The sequence below is a fragment of the Oncorhynchus mykiss genome, chromosome 30 (assembly GCF_057628025.1).
Source record: "Oncorhynchus mykiss isolate SJ-2025 chromosome 30, ASM5762802v1, whole genome shotgun sequence".
Lineage (NCBI taxonomy): Eukaryota > Metazoa > Chordata > Actinopteri > Salmoniformes > Salmonidae > Oncorhynchus > Oncorhynchus mykiss.
In genome coordinates, this window is record NC_143051.1 from 40,530,250 (window position 1) to 40,547,020 (window position 16,771).

Below are 16,771 nucleotides of genomic sequence, written 5' to 3' on the forward strand. Positions count from 1 at the left end.
TGAGTCACCCCTCTCTGTGCTCTCTCCCTCCATTCCTCCTTCCAAACAGACGTAGCCCTGCCCCATCACCCAAGGAGCGCACCGTTGATCCTTAACCACTAGACACTTGCTTTCAGTCTGCATGGTCAATGCATGCAACAATTTTGATGACAACAATGCCGTTTTCACTTTGCTTCTTAATGTAGATCCACTAACGGTTTAGAATTACACCATTAGTTTGTTTCTTACATCTGCAAACAGCTAGTTTGTCTTTTCTTAGCAAGTTGGGCCAAATATTGTTAGCCGCTAATGTGAATCGCAAGCTAATTAAATGAACTGAGTCAGAGCAAATTTAATTCGCTATACAGCCTGATAATGCCAGTGATGGTTTAGACCAAAATCAGCATGTTGTTTGTGCAACAGTATCTTCTAAATCAGTGGTTCCCAAACTTTTTATAGTCCAGTATCCCTTCAAACATTCAACCTCCAGCTGCGTACCCCCTCCAGCACCAGGGTCAGCGCACTCTCAAATGTTGATTTTTGACATCATTGAAAGCCTGCCCCACACACTATACGATATTCTTATTTTAATAAATGTGAGTTTGTCACAACCCAGCTTATGGGAAGTGACAAAGAGCTCTTATAGGACCAGGACACAAATAATCAATCATTTTGCTCTTTAACCATCTTGGATATAAAACCTTATTCGTTTATACAAAAGTGTGAATAACTCACCACAGGGTAATGAAGGGTGTGCCTGAAAGGATGCACATAATTCTGCAATGTTGGGTTGTATTTGGGGAGACAGTGTCATTTTCCACACAGTCTGCGCCTGTATTTAGTTTTCATGCTAGTGAGGGCCGAGAATCCACTCTCACATAAGGTACGTGGTTGCAAACGGCATAAATGTCTTAACAGCACGATTTGCCAAGGCAGAATACTCTGTCCGGAAATCTGGCAGTGGCTTCTGATTAAATTACATTTTCACAGAACCGCTTGTTGCAATTTCAATGACGCTCTCTTGTTCAGATATGGGCAAGTGGACTGGAGGCAGGACATGAAAGGGATAACGAATCCAGTTGTTTGTGTTGTCCGTTTCTGGAAAGTACCTGAGTAACTGCACACCCAGCTCATTCAGGTGCTTCGCTATATCACATTGGACATAGTCCGTAAGCTTGAGTTAATTTTCACACAAAATATCATACAGAGATGAGACCTGCGTGCTGTCCTTGTTAATGCAGACAAAAAAAAAAAAAAAAGAGCTGCAATTTCTTAAATCAGTGCCTCAATTTGGTCCCGCACATTGAATATATAGTCCCTGGCGGGTCCCTGTAATCCTAGATTCAGATCACTCAGATAGGCCAGTCGTGTGAGAATCTCGTCATCGTGCAAGCGGTCAGACAAGTGAAAGTTATGGTCAGTCAAGAACTTTAAGCTCTCAATTAAAGAAAATGTGGATCGATTCCAGGCTGTATCACAACCGGCCTTGATTGGGAGCCCCATAGGGCGGCGCACAATTGGCCCAGCGTCGTCCGGGTTTGGCCGGGGTGGCTGTCATTGTAAATAAGAATGTTAACTGACTTGCCTAGTTAAATAAAATGTTGTAAAAGCATTACATGGTCGCTGCCCATATCATTGCATAGTGCAGAAAATACACTTGAGTTCAGGGGCCTTGCTTTTACAAAGTTAGCCATTTTTCACTGTATTGTCTAAAACGTCTTTCAAGCTGTCAGGCATTCCTTTGGCAGCAAGAGCCTCTCAGTGGATGCTGCAGTGTACCCAAGCGGCATCGGGTGCAACTGCACGCTCGTTACCACTCCACTGTGTCTCCCTGTCATGGCTTTCGCGCCATCAGTACAGATACCAACATAAGCAGGAGCTACGTTTGGCTCCATACGGACCGTTAGTGGTATTCCCGCGAGAGAGTAATGGTTAATGTGATTGGATGTTAAATTATTTGACTAAGCTACCTGTATTTGACATTGTGGTGTTATTTCGTTGAACACTAGATGGTTCAATTTTATTTTTGGGCAGTGAAACGAGGATACTCGGGTGAGAAAAAAAATCCTCACCCAAATGTATAGCCCCGTTGGAAGATATAAATGGACTCTTTGAAAATGTGAAGAGAATAAAAAAATTAAAAAATTATTATATGAAATGTGAATCACATTTTAATTTACGTACCCCCGACAGCATTGCACGTACCCCAGTTTAGGAATAAATCAGAGAGGAATACATGAAGCAAGAATATGTTAGCTACATGAAGTAGCTAAGAGAAAACATTCACATTCAGTGTAGCCAAAGATTATAGCATCCCCTAGGAAACAGACATTTTGGTTCCTACCCTGTCACAATAACTGCTCCCTGGCATTTTCATTTGTTGTCAAGTCAAACACTGTATTCAAAGTGCCCACTATTATATTCTAACAACGGAATTAGAAAAATCTTCTATTTCCATGATTCCAAAGGTTCACCCAAGTGTTTTGCTCAAAGGTGGAATTGCAAATTCAAATAAAATGTTATTTGTCACATGCGCCGAATACAACAGGTGCAGACCTTAAGAAAAAAACTTTAAAAAGTAAGAGAAGCACAAATAACTAAAGAGCAGCAGTAAATAACAATAGCGGGGCTATATACAGGGGATACCGATACAGAGTCCGCGTGTAGGGGGAGCCGATGTCAAAGTAATATGTACATGTAGGTAGAGTTATTAAAGTGACTATGCATTTGTAGAGTTATTAGTGACTATGCATGCGTTAAAGTGACTAGATAATAACAGAGCAGCAGCAGTTTAGAAGGGGGGGGGGCAACGCAAATAGTCTGGGTGCCATTTGATAGCTGTTCAGGAATCATACGGCTTGTGGGTAGAAGCTGTTTAGAAACCTTTTGGACCTAGACTTGGCGGTCTGGTATCGCTTGCCATGCAGTTGCAGAGAGAACAGTTTATGACTAGGGTGGCTGGAGTCTGACAATTTTTAGGGCCTTCTTCTGACACCACCTGGTATAGAAGTCCTGGATGGCAGGAAGCTTGGCCCCGGTGATGTACTGGGCCGTACGCACTACCCTCTGTAGTGCCTTGCGGTCGGAGGCCAAGCAGATGCCGTACTAGGGTTGCATCACTGCCATCAGGATGCTCTCGATTGGGCAGCTGTACAACCTTTTGATGATCTGAGGACCCATGCCAAATCTTTTCAGTCTCCTGGGGGGGAATAGGTTTTGTCGTGCCCTCTTCACCATTATCTTGGTGTGCTTGGACCACGGTAGTCTGTTGGTGATATGGACGCATAGGAACTTGAAGCTCTCAACCTGACTTCCTCCCTATAGGCCATCTCATCGGGAGTGAACACGGAGTACAGGAAGGGACTGAGCACGCACCAGAGGGGCCCCCGTGTTGAGGATCAGTGTGACGGATGTGTTGTTAGTCCATGATCCAGTTGCAGAGGGAGGTATTTAGTCCCAGGGTCCTTAGCTTAGTGATGAGCTTTGAGGGCACTATGGTGTTGAATGCTGTGCTGTAGTCAATGAATAGCATTCTCACATAGGTGTTCCTTTTGTCCAGGTGTGAAAGGGAAGTGTTGAGTGCAATAGAGATGGCATCATCTGTGGAGCAGGGGCAGTATGCAAATTGGAGTGTGTCTAGGGTTTCTGGGATAATGGTGTTTATGTGAGGCATGACCAGCCTTTCAACACATTTCATGGCTACAGATGTGAGTGATATGGGTAGGTAGTCATTTAGGCATGTTACCTTAGTGTTCTTGGGCACAGAGACTATGGTGGTCTGCTTGAAACATGTTGGTATTACAGACTCAGGGAGAGGTTGAAAATGTCAGTGAAGACACTTGCCAGTTGGTCAGCGCATGCTCGGTGTACACATCCTGGTAAGCCGTCTGGCCCTACGGCCTTGTGAACATTGACCTGTTTGAAGGTCTTACTCACAGTCCTCCGGAACAGCTGAAGCTCTCATGCATGTTTCAGTGTTACTTGCCTTGAAGCGAACATAAAAGTAACTTAGCTTGTCTGGTAGGCTCGTGTCACTGGGCAGTTCTCAATGACGTCGTCCCCACAGTGACTGTACGTACACACCCCAACCAGAAGCCATGAATACAGGCAACATTCGCACTGAGCTAAAGGGTAGAGCTGCCGCTTTCAAGCAGCGGGACTGTAGAGTGCATTATCCTCATGATTCCTGTAATGAAAGTGTTTGCCCTGACACTCTCCCAGTCTCTCCCACTTCGCTCCTGGGGAAAATAAATAAACGCACCCTGGATTGCATAAATGTAAAAATCCACATTTTGGGAAAAATTGTTATCCTCTGTAATACTTGTTGCTACAACTGGAGAGGTTCTCAGATTTCTGCATGTAGATGTTTTATTTCTCAACTGAATTTTGATCTCTATAGCAAAATATTTGATATGGTTTGAGATACGGAGAGCACATTGGCCATTACGAGTGCATGGGCCTCATTGGGTAGTAGGCTACGACAGCTAAGTTTATTTAGGGCATTACATTTACAGTCAGATTAATATGGCTATTACCAGTGGGTATTACATTTAAGTTAGCAATCTAGCTAATGTGATTTGAGTTTCCACTTAAGTGGTGAATTACATGCTGACCAGACAGCTCGCATGCGATCAGGAAACACAGGTTAAAATATCAAAATGGACTCTGAACCAACGACATAAATTTGGGGACAGGTCAAAAAGCAAACATTTATGGCAATTTAGCTAGCTAGCTTGCTGTTGCTAGATGATTTGTCCTGGAATATAAACATTGGGTTGTTAATTTACCTGAAATGCACAAGGTAAATTTAGTTAGTTTCTAGTAATCTCTCCTCCTTCAGTGCTCTTCTTTGGACTTTCTATGGCGGTTGGCAAGCAACTTTAAAAGGTGCATACCACCAACTGGACTGGAGTGTGGACCTCAGTTCATCTTTCAATCACTACGTGGGTATATGCTCCTAAAAACCAATGAGATGGGAGAGGCAGGACTTGTAGCGCATCCAGCATCACAAATAATATCAAGTTTGAGTTTAGTGCCTAGCTACACAGACGCTCACGAGCAGTGCAATGATTAAATAACGTGTAAATGTAATTTTGCAACGCTCACACATGCGAGCGGTGTGGTCAGCATGTTAGCCCCAAACAGCCTATATTAGTGCACATAAACATGTAGGCAAATTAATATCTATTGAACAAAAAACTGGAGTACTATTTTAACAGTAAAACCTAATTGTCAACTAAAAATTCATGACTATCACTGGATTAGGTTGTACATCAATGTCTTGAATCATGCATTCCTACTTAAACAGGAACACATGATGAAAACGTATAACTTAGACTACTGAGATGGTATTTAACACTTCAATAAAGCACTGCGAAAGACAACCCAAAAATGATATTGAGGGATGAAAGATTGGTGCGACCAAGTCATGGCCCGCTGCCACCAAATGAAAAAGTTAATGGCACCAGTAGGGCTGCTGCGGTGACGTATTACTTTCATGACGGCAGTAAAATTCCATGTGACCGCTGAGTCACGGTTATCTCTTCTTACGCACACTGGACATGCATTGGTAAAACAACTTGCTAACGATCATCACGTTGCTAATGGCCTGGTAGTCAGGGCTCTATTGTCCCTCTAACCCAGGTGCGTGGTATGAAATAACTATAGTAGCCTACCCGGATGGCTTGAAAAACAAACCGGAGGGAAAGCGGCCTCCAAACGCTTTTCGAGTGCATATGGATTACTTATTTTTTTCCCCTGCCAATTTGATAATGGGCCATTCTAAATTGAAACCAATTTGACATATTAGTAAAGATTAAATTGGGAATAGTCAGATGGGTGAAAATATGATCACTTGATGATTGCAGCCTTTCTCAAATCAATAGCCTATGCAGGGCAAGGACATGCAACTTTTTGCCTTTTTTTTTAACTTGTCGGAAAGCTCAAGTCACCCCCCCACAACAAAAGGTCTAACACCATTGGCCAAAAAAGGTGACTGAAAATTGTGTTGTATGATGCAAGGAACCACTTCAGGAAATAACATTCATTATTATCACTGGTATTGTGGCCTTGAGTAAGGCAAGGCCTGCACACCCAGTAGCTCTCCTGGAGGATGGTTGGTCACCCTGCAACATTACAACTAGGGATGCACAATATATCGTTGAAGATATCGTAATCGGACAATATTAGCTAAAAATGCCAACATCGGCCCGATGTCTAGTTTAACGCCAATGTGCAAAACGATGTCAAACCGTGCATACCTATATAACGTAAGTACATGACGTAATGACGCCACAAATTTTGCGCTCCACGTGCAACACAACCTAGCCCACAATGTCTGCTGTGTGGATCGAGCAGTCAACAAGTCGAGCAGCCATTTGAAACAGTAAGAAAATTTCAGCGAGAGAACTCAAAGGCTTAATCCATTAAAGCCAAGGTAATGGAATTCATTACCCTTGACAATCAACCATTCTCTGTCGTGGGTGATGTTGGCTTTCGCCAACTGGTCGAGCACTGGTACACAATACCAAGCTCTATTTTTCAGATGTTGTCCTACCGGAGTTACACAGTAATCGTGTCACTGCTATTAACTTCACGACTGACATTTGGACCAGTGATATTAGCCCCATGAGCATTCCGAGTCTGACAGCACAGTGGGTTGTCAAGGATTTTGTACTGAGGAAAGTCTTTCATGCGCATGAATTGTCATAGCGTTGCTGCCATTTCAATGGCATTTGAGAACATGAACACACTATCTAGCTCCATTCGAACAACTGACTAGAGAAATAAGCTCATCAACTGCGCCTGCAGCAGATGTGATACCCTCTGTCATGGCATTGAAACGCCTGCTGAACAAAACTGCCGTCACAGACTGTGAACAAGCAATTCGGTGGCACTCTCTTTACTGTGCCACCACCATGCTCGATGCTATGTACAGGAATGGCTACTTTGATGCAGACAAGGAACAGGCTTTACGTGAAATGTTACAGACCCAGCTGGACAAGATGGAAACGGACACAGTAACCATGCGCACCGAGGAAGAGGCGCCACAGACAGACAGAGCTGAAACTTCACCACTTGACATGTATGATGAAATGACTGAACAACGAAACAGCACAGCAAGTGAAATAAATAGGTTTTGATTATGTTTTACTGGTAATGGGGACATACGTAAATGCCAACAAAATATATTTTTGGTCAGTGTGGTGTGTGTGTAACCTTTATTTAACTAGGCAAGTCAGTTAAGAACAAATTCTTATTTACAATGACAGCCTACCCCGGCCAAACCTGGATGACGCTGGGCCAATTGTGAGCCGTCCTATGGGACTCCCAATCATGGCCGGATGCGATACAGCCTAGATTCAAACCAGGGACTGTAGTGACGCCTCTTGCACTGAGATGCAGGGCCTTAGACCGCTGCATCTATGTGTGTGTGAACAATTTAACTGTACTAGAATGCTTAAAAAGGCCACAAACTTTATATATCGGTATCAGTTTTTTTTGGGCTAGGAAAATATCTGAATCGGCCAAAAATATCATATCGGTGCATCACTAATTACAACCAAATACTTTCCATGTCTTTATAAAAAATTATTCCCTCAATGAACCAGGGATCAGATGGCTAAGGTGGACGAGGTAGCTGTCTAAGCTGTTTATCTATTTGTAAAGGTTAAAATATTCAGTGTTCAGGGGAGATCTTGAAAGCATAAGAGTTACTTGTCAATTAGCCTATTCTAGGAATATTTTTGTAACTTTGTCAGAATTACATAGCCAGTATTGAATAGAGGAAAATCCTAGCCAATTTCAGCGCTTGAGAGACTTTCACAACTGGAGTATGCAGCATTGGTTTCATCAACTGTGCGCCCCTACCAACTACATGTCGGCCATTTGTGATTATACACGAGTGGCGGTGGAAAGTTATTTTAGGACATGACAATGATATTAATATATGCTAATAGCTAAATAGTTAACTAGCAAGAACCAGCCAAACTACACTATTAGTTTCTAACATACAGTGCCTTGCGAAAGTATTCGGCCCCCTTGAACTTTGCGACCTTTTGCCACATTTCAGGCTTCAAACATTAAGATATAAAACTTTATTTTTTTGTGAAGAATCAACAACAAGTGGGACACAATCATGAAGTGGAACAACATTTATTGGATATTTCAAACTTTTTTAACAAATCAAAAACTGAAAAATTGGCCGTGCAAAATTATTCAGCCCCTTTAAGTTAATACTTTGTAGCGCCACCTTTTGCTGCGATTACAGCTGTAAGTTGCTTGGGGTATGTCTCTATCAGTTTTGCACATCGAGAGACTGAAATTTTTTCCCATTCCTCCTTGCAAAACAGCTCGAGCTCAGTGAGGTTGGATGGAGAGCATTTGTGAACAGCAGTTTTCAGTTCTTTCCACAGATTCTCGATTGGATTCAGGTCTGGACTTTGACTTGGCCATTCTAACACCTGGATATGTTTATTTTTGAACCATTCCATTGTAGATTTTGCTTTATGTTTTGGATCATTGTCTTGTTGGAAGACAAATCTCCGTCCCAGTCTCAGGTCTTTTGCAGACTCCATCAGGTTTTCTTCCAGAATGGTCCTGTATTTGGCTCCATCCATCTTCCCATCAATTTTAACCATCTTCCCTGTCCCTGCTGAAGAAAAGCAGGCCCAAACCATGATGCTGCCACCACCATGTTTGACAGTGGGGATGGTGTGTTGCTTTTACGCCAAACATAACGTTTTGCATTGTTGCCAAAAAGTTCAATTTTGGTTTCATCTGACCAGAGCACCTTCTTCCACATGTTTGGTGTGTCTCCCAGGTGGCTTGTGGCAAACTTTAAACAACACTTTTTATGGATATCTTTAAGAAATGGCTTTCTTCTTGCCACTCTTCCATAAAGGCCAGATTTGTGCAATATACGACTGATTGTTGTCCTATGGACAGAGTCTCCCACCTCCGCTGCAGATCTCTGCAGTTCATCCAGAGTGATCATGGGCCTCTTGGCTGCATCTCTGATCAGTCTTCTCCTTGTATGAGCTGAAAGTTTAGAGGGACGGCCAGGTCTTGGTAGATTTGCAGTGGTCTGATACTCCTTCCATTTCAATATTATCGCTTGCACAGTGCTCCTTGGGATGTTTAAAGCTTGGGAAATCTTTTTGTATCCAAATCCGGCTTTAAACTTCTTCACAACAGTATCTCGGACCTGCCTGGTGTGTTCCTTGTTCTTCATGATGCTCTCTGCGCTTTTAACGGACCTCTGAGACTATCACAGTGCAGGTGCATTTATACGGAGACTTGATTACACACAGGTGGATTGTATTTATCATGATTAGTCATTTAGGTCAACATTGGATCATTCAAAGATCCTCACTGAACTTCTGGAGAGTTTGCTGCACTGAAAGTAAAGGGGCTGAATAATTTTGCACGCCCAATTTTTCAGTTTTTGATTTGTTAAAAAAGTTTGAAATATCCAATAAATGTTGTTCCACTTCATGATTGTGTCCCACTTGTTGTTGATTCTTCACAAAAAAATACAGTTTTATATCTTTATGTTTGAAGCCTGAAATGTGGCAAAAGGTCGCAAAGTTCAAGGGGGCCGAATACTTTCGCAAGGCACTGTATAAATTGTCCATGCTGAACAAAATGTAATTTCTCTCGCAACAGCTCACTGGCACACGCAGATGATGCACATACCATGACTTTTCCTGGACTTTCATTGCTGACCAAAAATGAGCTATAACTGGGCAAATGACTCACTAACTAGCAATGAATATCAACAAATGTGCACACGCAGCTTGCTTTGAATTCAAAACGCATCTCACGACTGCATGATATAAAGACCGCTGGGGCCTGTCAATGCAGGTCTACAATATATATTTTTTTAAATCGCCTGACAAAAATATAGATTTAAGTTGTCCGTATGGACAAATAAATAAAATCTCACGCAAAAACCACTATCAAAGCTGCCAAATAACTACTGAATGGGAAAAATCCTTTCCATTTCATTCAGCTATGTTCAATTATATTCTTACTATAAAATCATAATATAAAACAATGGCACAGGCCTTAAGCACACTATCTTGTCTGCTTAATGAACAAGAATATTGCAGGAATGGGCAACTTCGATTGGGGGTCATAAAAAGAAAATGGAACTGAGGGGCCGCAGTTGCTCATGGGTCTGCGTGCCCACATCCGTACATAAAATACATTTCCTGCAATTAGAATAAATGTTGCCGTTTTAAAGCAAGTTCGCTGCAATTCTACACATTTTGCCATGGGGTAGAGAAAAAAAACATTGCAATTTTATAACTAAATTCACGCTATTCTGTGAAATTGGTCCACAGGTCTACAAAAGTTGCCCATCCCTGGCCTATGGCATGGCGCATAGCCAGATAACATACAGTAGGCCAACTCATTCTGAAATACATTTTCTTTATATCATGTTTCTTTAGACCCGGCTAAAATAATGGATGTATTGTGATGGTGTATATCAAATTGATGTATTACTTTTTAAAACATAAGGCGCGCATCAGCAGCTTTTGTATGTGGAGGCCAGGAGATGCTAAATGTGTTTATGTTAATTAACAGTCCATTACTGTGAGACCGGTTGTCTTTATGACCGCCACAGCCCTAAGTACCAGGGGAAAATGTTAGCCTGGAGCCGTGAGTAGTAGAGATAAGTAGAGTAAAAAAAGGAGGGAAAGAGTAATGTGAAGCGCCTCATCTCACCCTGTATATAATCCTTCTTCAGGTCTATTCTCTCCAGCATGGGGATGAGGTAGGCCCCACTCTTCCCTGTTCCATTCTTGGCTCGGGCCAGGATGTCTCGTCCTGACAAGGCTATGGGAATGCTCTCCTCCTGAAAGGTGACAAACTCTGGTTTAACATACTGTAGCACAAAAAAAAAAAAACATGGCTATTGTCAAAATATGTAACATTATCACTTTGACAAACTACCAAAAGTCAAGACTTCAGTTATGCAGAACTTTAAAGACTTTAAAGAAAGTCCAGGATCTTAAGCTCAACAAATTATTAACATATCATATGAAATGGATGATGTAGTACACAAAAACGGGGACCCGTTATGGCTCGTGAGCACCACTCAAAACTATTGGCTGAAATGATAAAGTTAAGGCGCATCACATTAAAGTAGCTATATAAGTTATAGGCATCAGAAACAGGAGCCAATTTACAGCAAGGGAATCCCCCAGTTTCAAAGGTGATCGGTGGGCAGAGAAGCTCCCAGTGAGTGTCGTACCTGGATAGGGGAGGGCTTCTCCCAGCCCATCTCAAAAATGCCCATCAGGAGCTCCCGTTTCAGACAGTAGTCCTCAAACTCATTTCCCTTAGTGGATGTTACATCCTGGGACACAGCAAAGAAGAGGTTAGACATCAGAAGTACCAGATTTGATTAAAATTACACTGGGAAAATCCTGTGAGTTTGTGAAACAAAGTATGCTGCATTGTACAATGACTTACAGAGGTTCTGACTCTAGTGTCTTTGGGAGGGAGCTGTAGGCTCTTTTTCCAGTCATCTCCAAATCTGATGAAGGGCACCAATGAAAAGAGTGCAATTATCCAGTTAAATGCAACCGAAAATGTCATCTATGTAATCCCCAAAAATGTGGGCCCTCGAGAGGGCTAAACAATAACTAGCAATGCTGCATGCTCAAAAGGTTACAATCCCACCTTTCAGGTAAAAAAAAGTTGTCACTTGAGGACACAAGCTAAAGTACAAATATGATAAAAATGAAATATTTTATGTATTTCCTATTCAAAACTGTATTAATAAGGCTTGAAATGACATGTTTCTAAATATAGTATTATCAAATTAGAAAACCAGCATCTATAAGATTTAACCTTCCTTATACAGTCGGGTCCATAAATATTTGGACATTGACCAAGTTACTATTATTTAGCTGTCTACCACGGCATATTGGAGTTGAAATTAAATAATGAATACGAGTTGAAAGTGCAGACTTTCACATTTAATTTGAGGGTACCTATATCCAAAATCGGGTGAACAGTGTAGGAATTACAGCACTTTTTCTATGTGGTTGTCCCCTTTTTAAGGGACCAAAAGTTATTGGACAATTGGCTGCTCAGCTGTTCCATAGCCAGGTGTGTTATTCCCTCATTAGTTCATTTACAAGTAAGCAGATAAAAAAAATTTTTAAAGTCTCGAGTTGATTTCAAGTATGGCATCTGCAATCTGTTGCCGTTTACCCTCAATATGAAGTCCAAAGAGTCATCACTGCCAGTGACGCAAGCCATCATTAGGCTGAAATCAAAACAAACCCATCAGAGAGACAGCAAAAACATTAAGCGTGGCCAAGTCAACTATTTGGTACATTCTTAAAAAGAAAGAACGCACTGGTGAGCTCAGGAACACCAAAAGGTCTGGAAGATCACAGAAAACAGTGGTGGATGACAGAATAATTATTTCCCTGGTGAAGAAAAAACCCTTCACAACAGTTGGCCAGATCAAGAACACCCTCCAGGAGGCAGGCGTATCTGTGTCAGTCAACAATCAAGAGAAGACTTCAGCAGAGTAAATACAGGTTTACCAAAAGATGTAAACCATTGGTAAGCCCCCAAAAAAAGAATAGCAGATTAGAGTTTGCCAAAAAACATTAAAAAATAAAATAAATACATGTACATTTCTGGAACATCATCCTATGGACAAAGATAAATTTGTACCAAAATGATGGGAAGAGAAGAGTATGGAGAAGGGAAGGTACTACCCATGATCCGAAGCATACCACCTCATCTCTGACGCATGGCGTGGGCATGTATGACTGCCAATGGAATTGGTTCCCTTGTATTTATTGACGTGACTGCTGACAAAGCAGCAGGATGAATTCTGAAGTGTTTAGGGCTATATTATCTGCTCAGATTCAGCCAAATGCTTCATAACTCATTGGACGGTGGTGGAGGTAGTGCAGATGGACAATGACCCGAGGCATTCTGCGAAAGCAACCCAGTACTTTAAGGAAAAGAAGTGGTATGTTCTGTAATGGCCAAGTCAATCACCTGAATCCAATTTAGCATCCATTTCACTTGAAGGCAAAACTCCCCAAGAACAAGCAGGAACTGAAGACAGCTGCAGTAAAGGCCTGGCAGGGCATCACCAGGGAAGAAACCCAAAATCTAGTAATGTCTATGGGTTCCAGACTTCAGGCAATCATTGAATACAAAGAATTTGCAACCAAGTATTAAAACTCACAATTTAATTTATGATTGTTCGTTTGTCCAATTACTTTTGATCCCCTAAAATTGGGGGGGCTATGTATATATTTAAAAAAAAGTAATTTCTACACGGTTCATACAATAATTGACAAAACCCTTCAATTAAAAACGAAGTCTACACTTAAAGCACATGTTGATTGTTTCCTTTCAAAACCATTGTGGCGGCGTACAGAGCCAAAATTAGGCAGTGTCACTGTCCAAATGCTTATGGACCTGACTAACTAAAATACATATTTGTAAGTTTAGTGGAGAATATATAGATGTGTATATTTTCTAAAGGTCCCTCTTGATCAGAATGTCTGCCCCCATCGCTGTGAAGACTTCAGATCTCTAAAATCTGAAATCTACAAATCGATCTCTGAATGTGCTACCGTGATGAAACCACTCACTCCTGCTGCACTACGACGTAATGACTGCAGGCATGTGTGATGTAGGGTTCAACCAGAAGTTGGACAGTCAGAAGAGCGAATTAAATGGTAGAAGAGACATCCCAGCTTCAAGTGGTTTCAGATGTCACATCCTGCATCACACAGGCTCAGAAAACAACAGTGTCCGTGGGAACCAAGGCTATTGCTCAACACAAGCCAATTTGATCTATGGTATCCACAGAGCGATTTATAAGTGAAAATATTGGTCGGAACCAGTACCAGAACCACGCAGGTCTTCTAAGAGGGTATTAAGAAAACACCTGAACACACTCACTGTTGATGTAAAAAAAACTAAAAAACTCTACTGGGTAATCACTTGGTATGAAAGTAAAATATACTATACGAGCAGCACACAATTGGGGTGAAACAGGTGTGTAAGAGAAATGTGTACCTAATGCCAGTTTCCTCCAGGGAAGCGCCTGCTTTCTGGGGTGCACCTACAGCCTTGCTTAACAGAGAGCCCAGGACAAGGGGTCCTGATTGAGGAGAGGCCGGTTTAGGCACTCCCCTAAGCTGCCCGTTCTGCTTGTTCAGTCCCATGCCGATAGGGCCAAGGTTCTCCGTTCTTGCGGATGCCATGTCTTTCCTTTGTTTTTACTCTCAAAGATTTACGTCTTACCCTCCCTTAGCTTTTTCTTCCTTTTCTTAAAAAGCCTCTTCGAAAGTAGATGTCTAAAAAAAGCATTCAACAATATTCTCCATTATTTTTAGTCCAAAGCTTTTACAACAGAAGTATATTTGTACTTCTTTCATATACACACACACGTGCAGTTTAGTCCCCTTCAGAGTTTACTGACGTATGAAAAGTCTTAACACAAGAGCTCTTCCAAATGAAGAGCTATATGCATTCAAATGCATAAATATTTTATACCTGCACACAATATTTTAAAAATGGTACGTAAACAAGTATCAAGGAGTTTAAGTCTTGCAATAGAACTGCTAAGACAATTTGAACCGAGGGAATAGTATCAGTAATATAATCTTTGTTCAAAAGTTAAATCTCTTTCTTTGATTAAACATTTCCTTGCTTTGCGTCGAGTCCCTTTGAATTGCGCAACATCGATGACCTTGTAAATGGTTTTTCAAACCTTTTGTACAAATATTTCTCCAAAATAATATGGTCCCTATTGTTCAATATTTGTTTTCCATTCTGTGTGTATATACATGTCCATCCACATGTGAAAGTAGTTTCCTGATGTTGAAAATCAAATAAAGGGTAATTGTAGTCCAAAACGCAGAACAGCTTTACGATCCCCTCTGTCTGTCCTGTTTGTTTCAGCTGGGTCTCCCTCCTCTCTTGTTGACACCACAGGTCTTCTGTCAAAGTGTGTAGAGTCAGGCGGTATTCAGCTCAAGCCTGTGTCACCTGACAGGAAGAAGGAACAATTTATTTAGTAGTCAGGATGAACACTATATAGGCCAAGCCCTAGACTTTGCTTTAAAACTTAATACAATGTAGAATAGATGCCCAAACATTTTGTTCAAGTCCCCAACTACATAATATAAAATACGTATTTGGCTGGCAGGCACAAGGTCTAGTGTTGGCTCGGTGGATCAGTCTGTAGTGTATTCCAGTCAACTCGTGTAGGGCATGACCACAGATGACAAAAGAGTTGCCTACACTACAAGCGCATACAGTTAGGGACCAGATCATAGACGTGCGAAACTTCAGGCTATAATGTCAACAGAATGTGGGACCCATCGAAACGTTATAACGTGCAAAGTTTGAAATTACTTTGAAGATATTAGAAGCATCTGCATTTAAATGAAAGTTAAGTCCAAATGTATGGACAATTTAATAAAAAGTAACTGGCATAACGTTAGCTACGAAAATGAATAGTTAGATGCGACCTACCTAGCTAGCCAAATAACGTTAGTAGCTATGCTAGCACTGACATTCAATGTTCAAGTTAGCTCATTTTATAGCTAGAAAACTGATTGAACAACAGGGGTGCCCTTCTAGGCCAGCTAATGTTCCAGTCAGTAACAGTTAGCTTCAGCGCGATTTGATTTAGTGCGACAAAGGCCATTCATATTGCCAACTTTAGAGGAATATATTTAGTTAGCCAGTTAACTTTGCCATCTAGCTAGCGTTAGCTAGCTACTGACGTTACGTTAGCCACGCCAGCTTTGACGAAAACATGCAAGTTGGCTAACGTAGCTACAAAACAGTACTGTAAATACCAATTTATTTAGCTAGCATTACATCACAGATGAAAGTGGTTATATATGATTTATTTATATATGCCAGGTTAACGTTATAGTTAATTGCCATTAGCCAGCTAGCTCGCTCGCTATCTAGCCAGTTTTGTCAACTTGGATGGCTACCCGGCAGTCGTTTTCAATGTCTGACAGGATTAGCTAGCTTGCCTAGCGAAAGTCGACTCATTTGAAATATTTATAGCTAATGCAAATTGAACATGAAAGACCGAAACGCTCACCTTTCTCTCCCTCTGATGTTATATATCACATTTTTTTTTGCGGCAGATCAACACTTTACCGTTAGATTACATTCACTCCAAATAAACCGTCTCTATTGTGTTTGTTCTTGCTAATTCAACATGGTCGCATTCTTCTTCGTCCTCTCCGATTTAAATCACATGCCGTTCCAAAACGATGCTGCCATCTACTATTGCAATACGATACCTACACAACATCATCTCCACACAGATATTATATATGGAATATTCGGGATATATTGTATAATTGTATAAAAATACTTATTTGTTTTTAGAATATTGGTTCCGAAATAATATCTGATTGGTGAGCCAACTGGTAAATGCAGAGGGTCTTTTACTCAGTTATAAGGAATTCTTATCACTTTACAAGGTCCCTCCCTCCCTGTAACACCTAAAGATTTTGCAATTGTTTTAGATGTCATTCCCTCAGGTGTTGCTTTTTTTTAATTCAGGAACGTGAATACGCCTACCTTCCGTTGACCCTGTTGACTCATCAGTAGGAAAGATTTGTTTATCTTTTGGTCCATTCAACAACAGAGCAATACGAACCTTGTTTCAGGAGGATGTTGTATCTATCTATACCTTATGTCATGCCTTATTGGAATGGATTTATTGATCATATCTGTTGGAAAAAAGTTTGGATGTTGCCACACA

At 41.2% G+C, this 16,771-nt stretch overlaps 1 protein-coding gene across 4 annotated transcripts in view; it reads right to left on the reverse strand.

The window, feature by feature from the left end:
- Nucleotides 1-16,313, reverse strand: part of LOC110531058 (putative ATP-dependent RNA helicase ddx6) — a 48,771-nt gene extending 32,458 nt beyond the window's left edge. For all 4 annotated transcript variants that reach the window (XM_090228313.1, XM_036970974.2, XM_090228312.1 and 1 more), the window contains exons 1-5: nt 16,100-16,313; nt 14,050-15,024; nt 11,461-11,524; nt 11,240-11,344; nt 10,711-10,840 (exon numbers count right to left, since the gene is read on the reverse strand). In XM_090228313.1, coding sequence (XP_090084439.1) covers nt 10,711-10,840; nt 11,240-11,344; nt 11,461-11,524; nt 14,050-14,237 — 487 coding nt within the window. In that variant the 5' untranslated portion in view covers nt 14,238-15,024; nt 16,100-16,313. The remainder of the gene's footprint in view (nt 1-10,710; nt 10,841-11,239; nt 11,345-11,460; nt 11,525-14,049; nt 15,025-16,099) is intronic.
- Nucleotides 16,314-16,771: the final 458 nt, after the last annotated feature.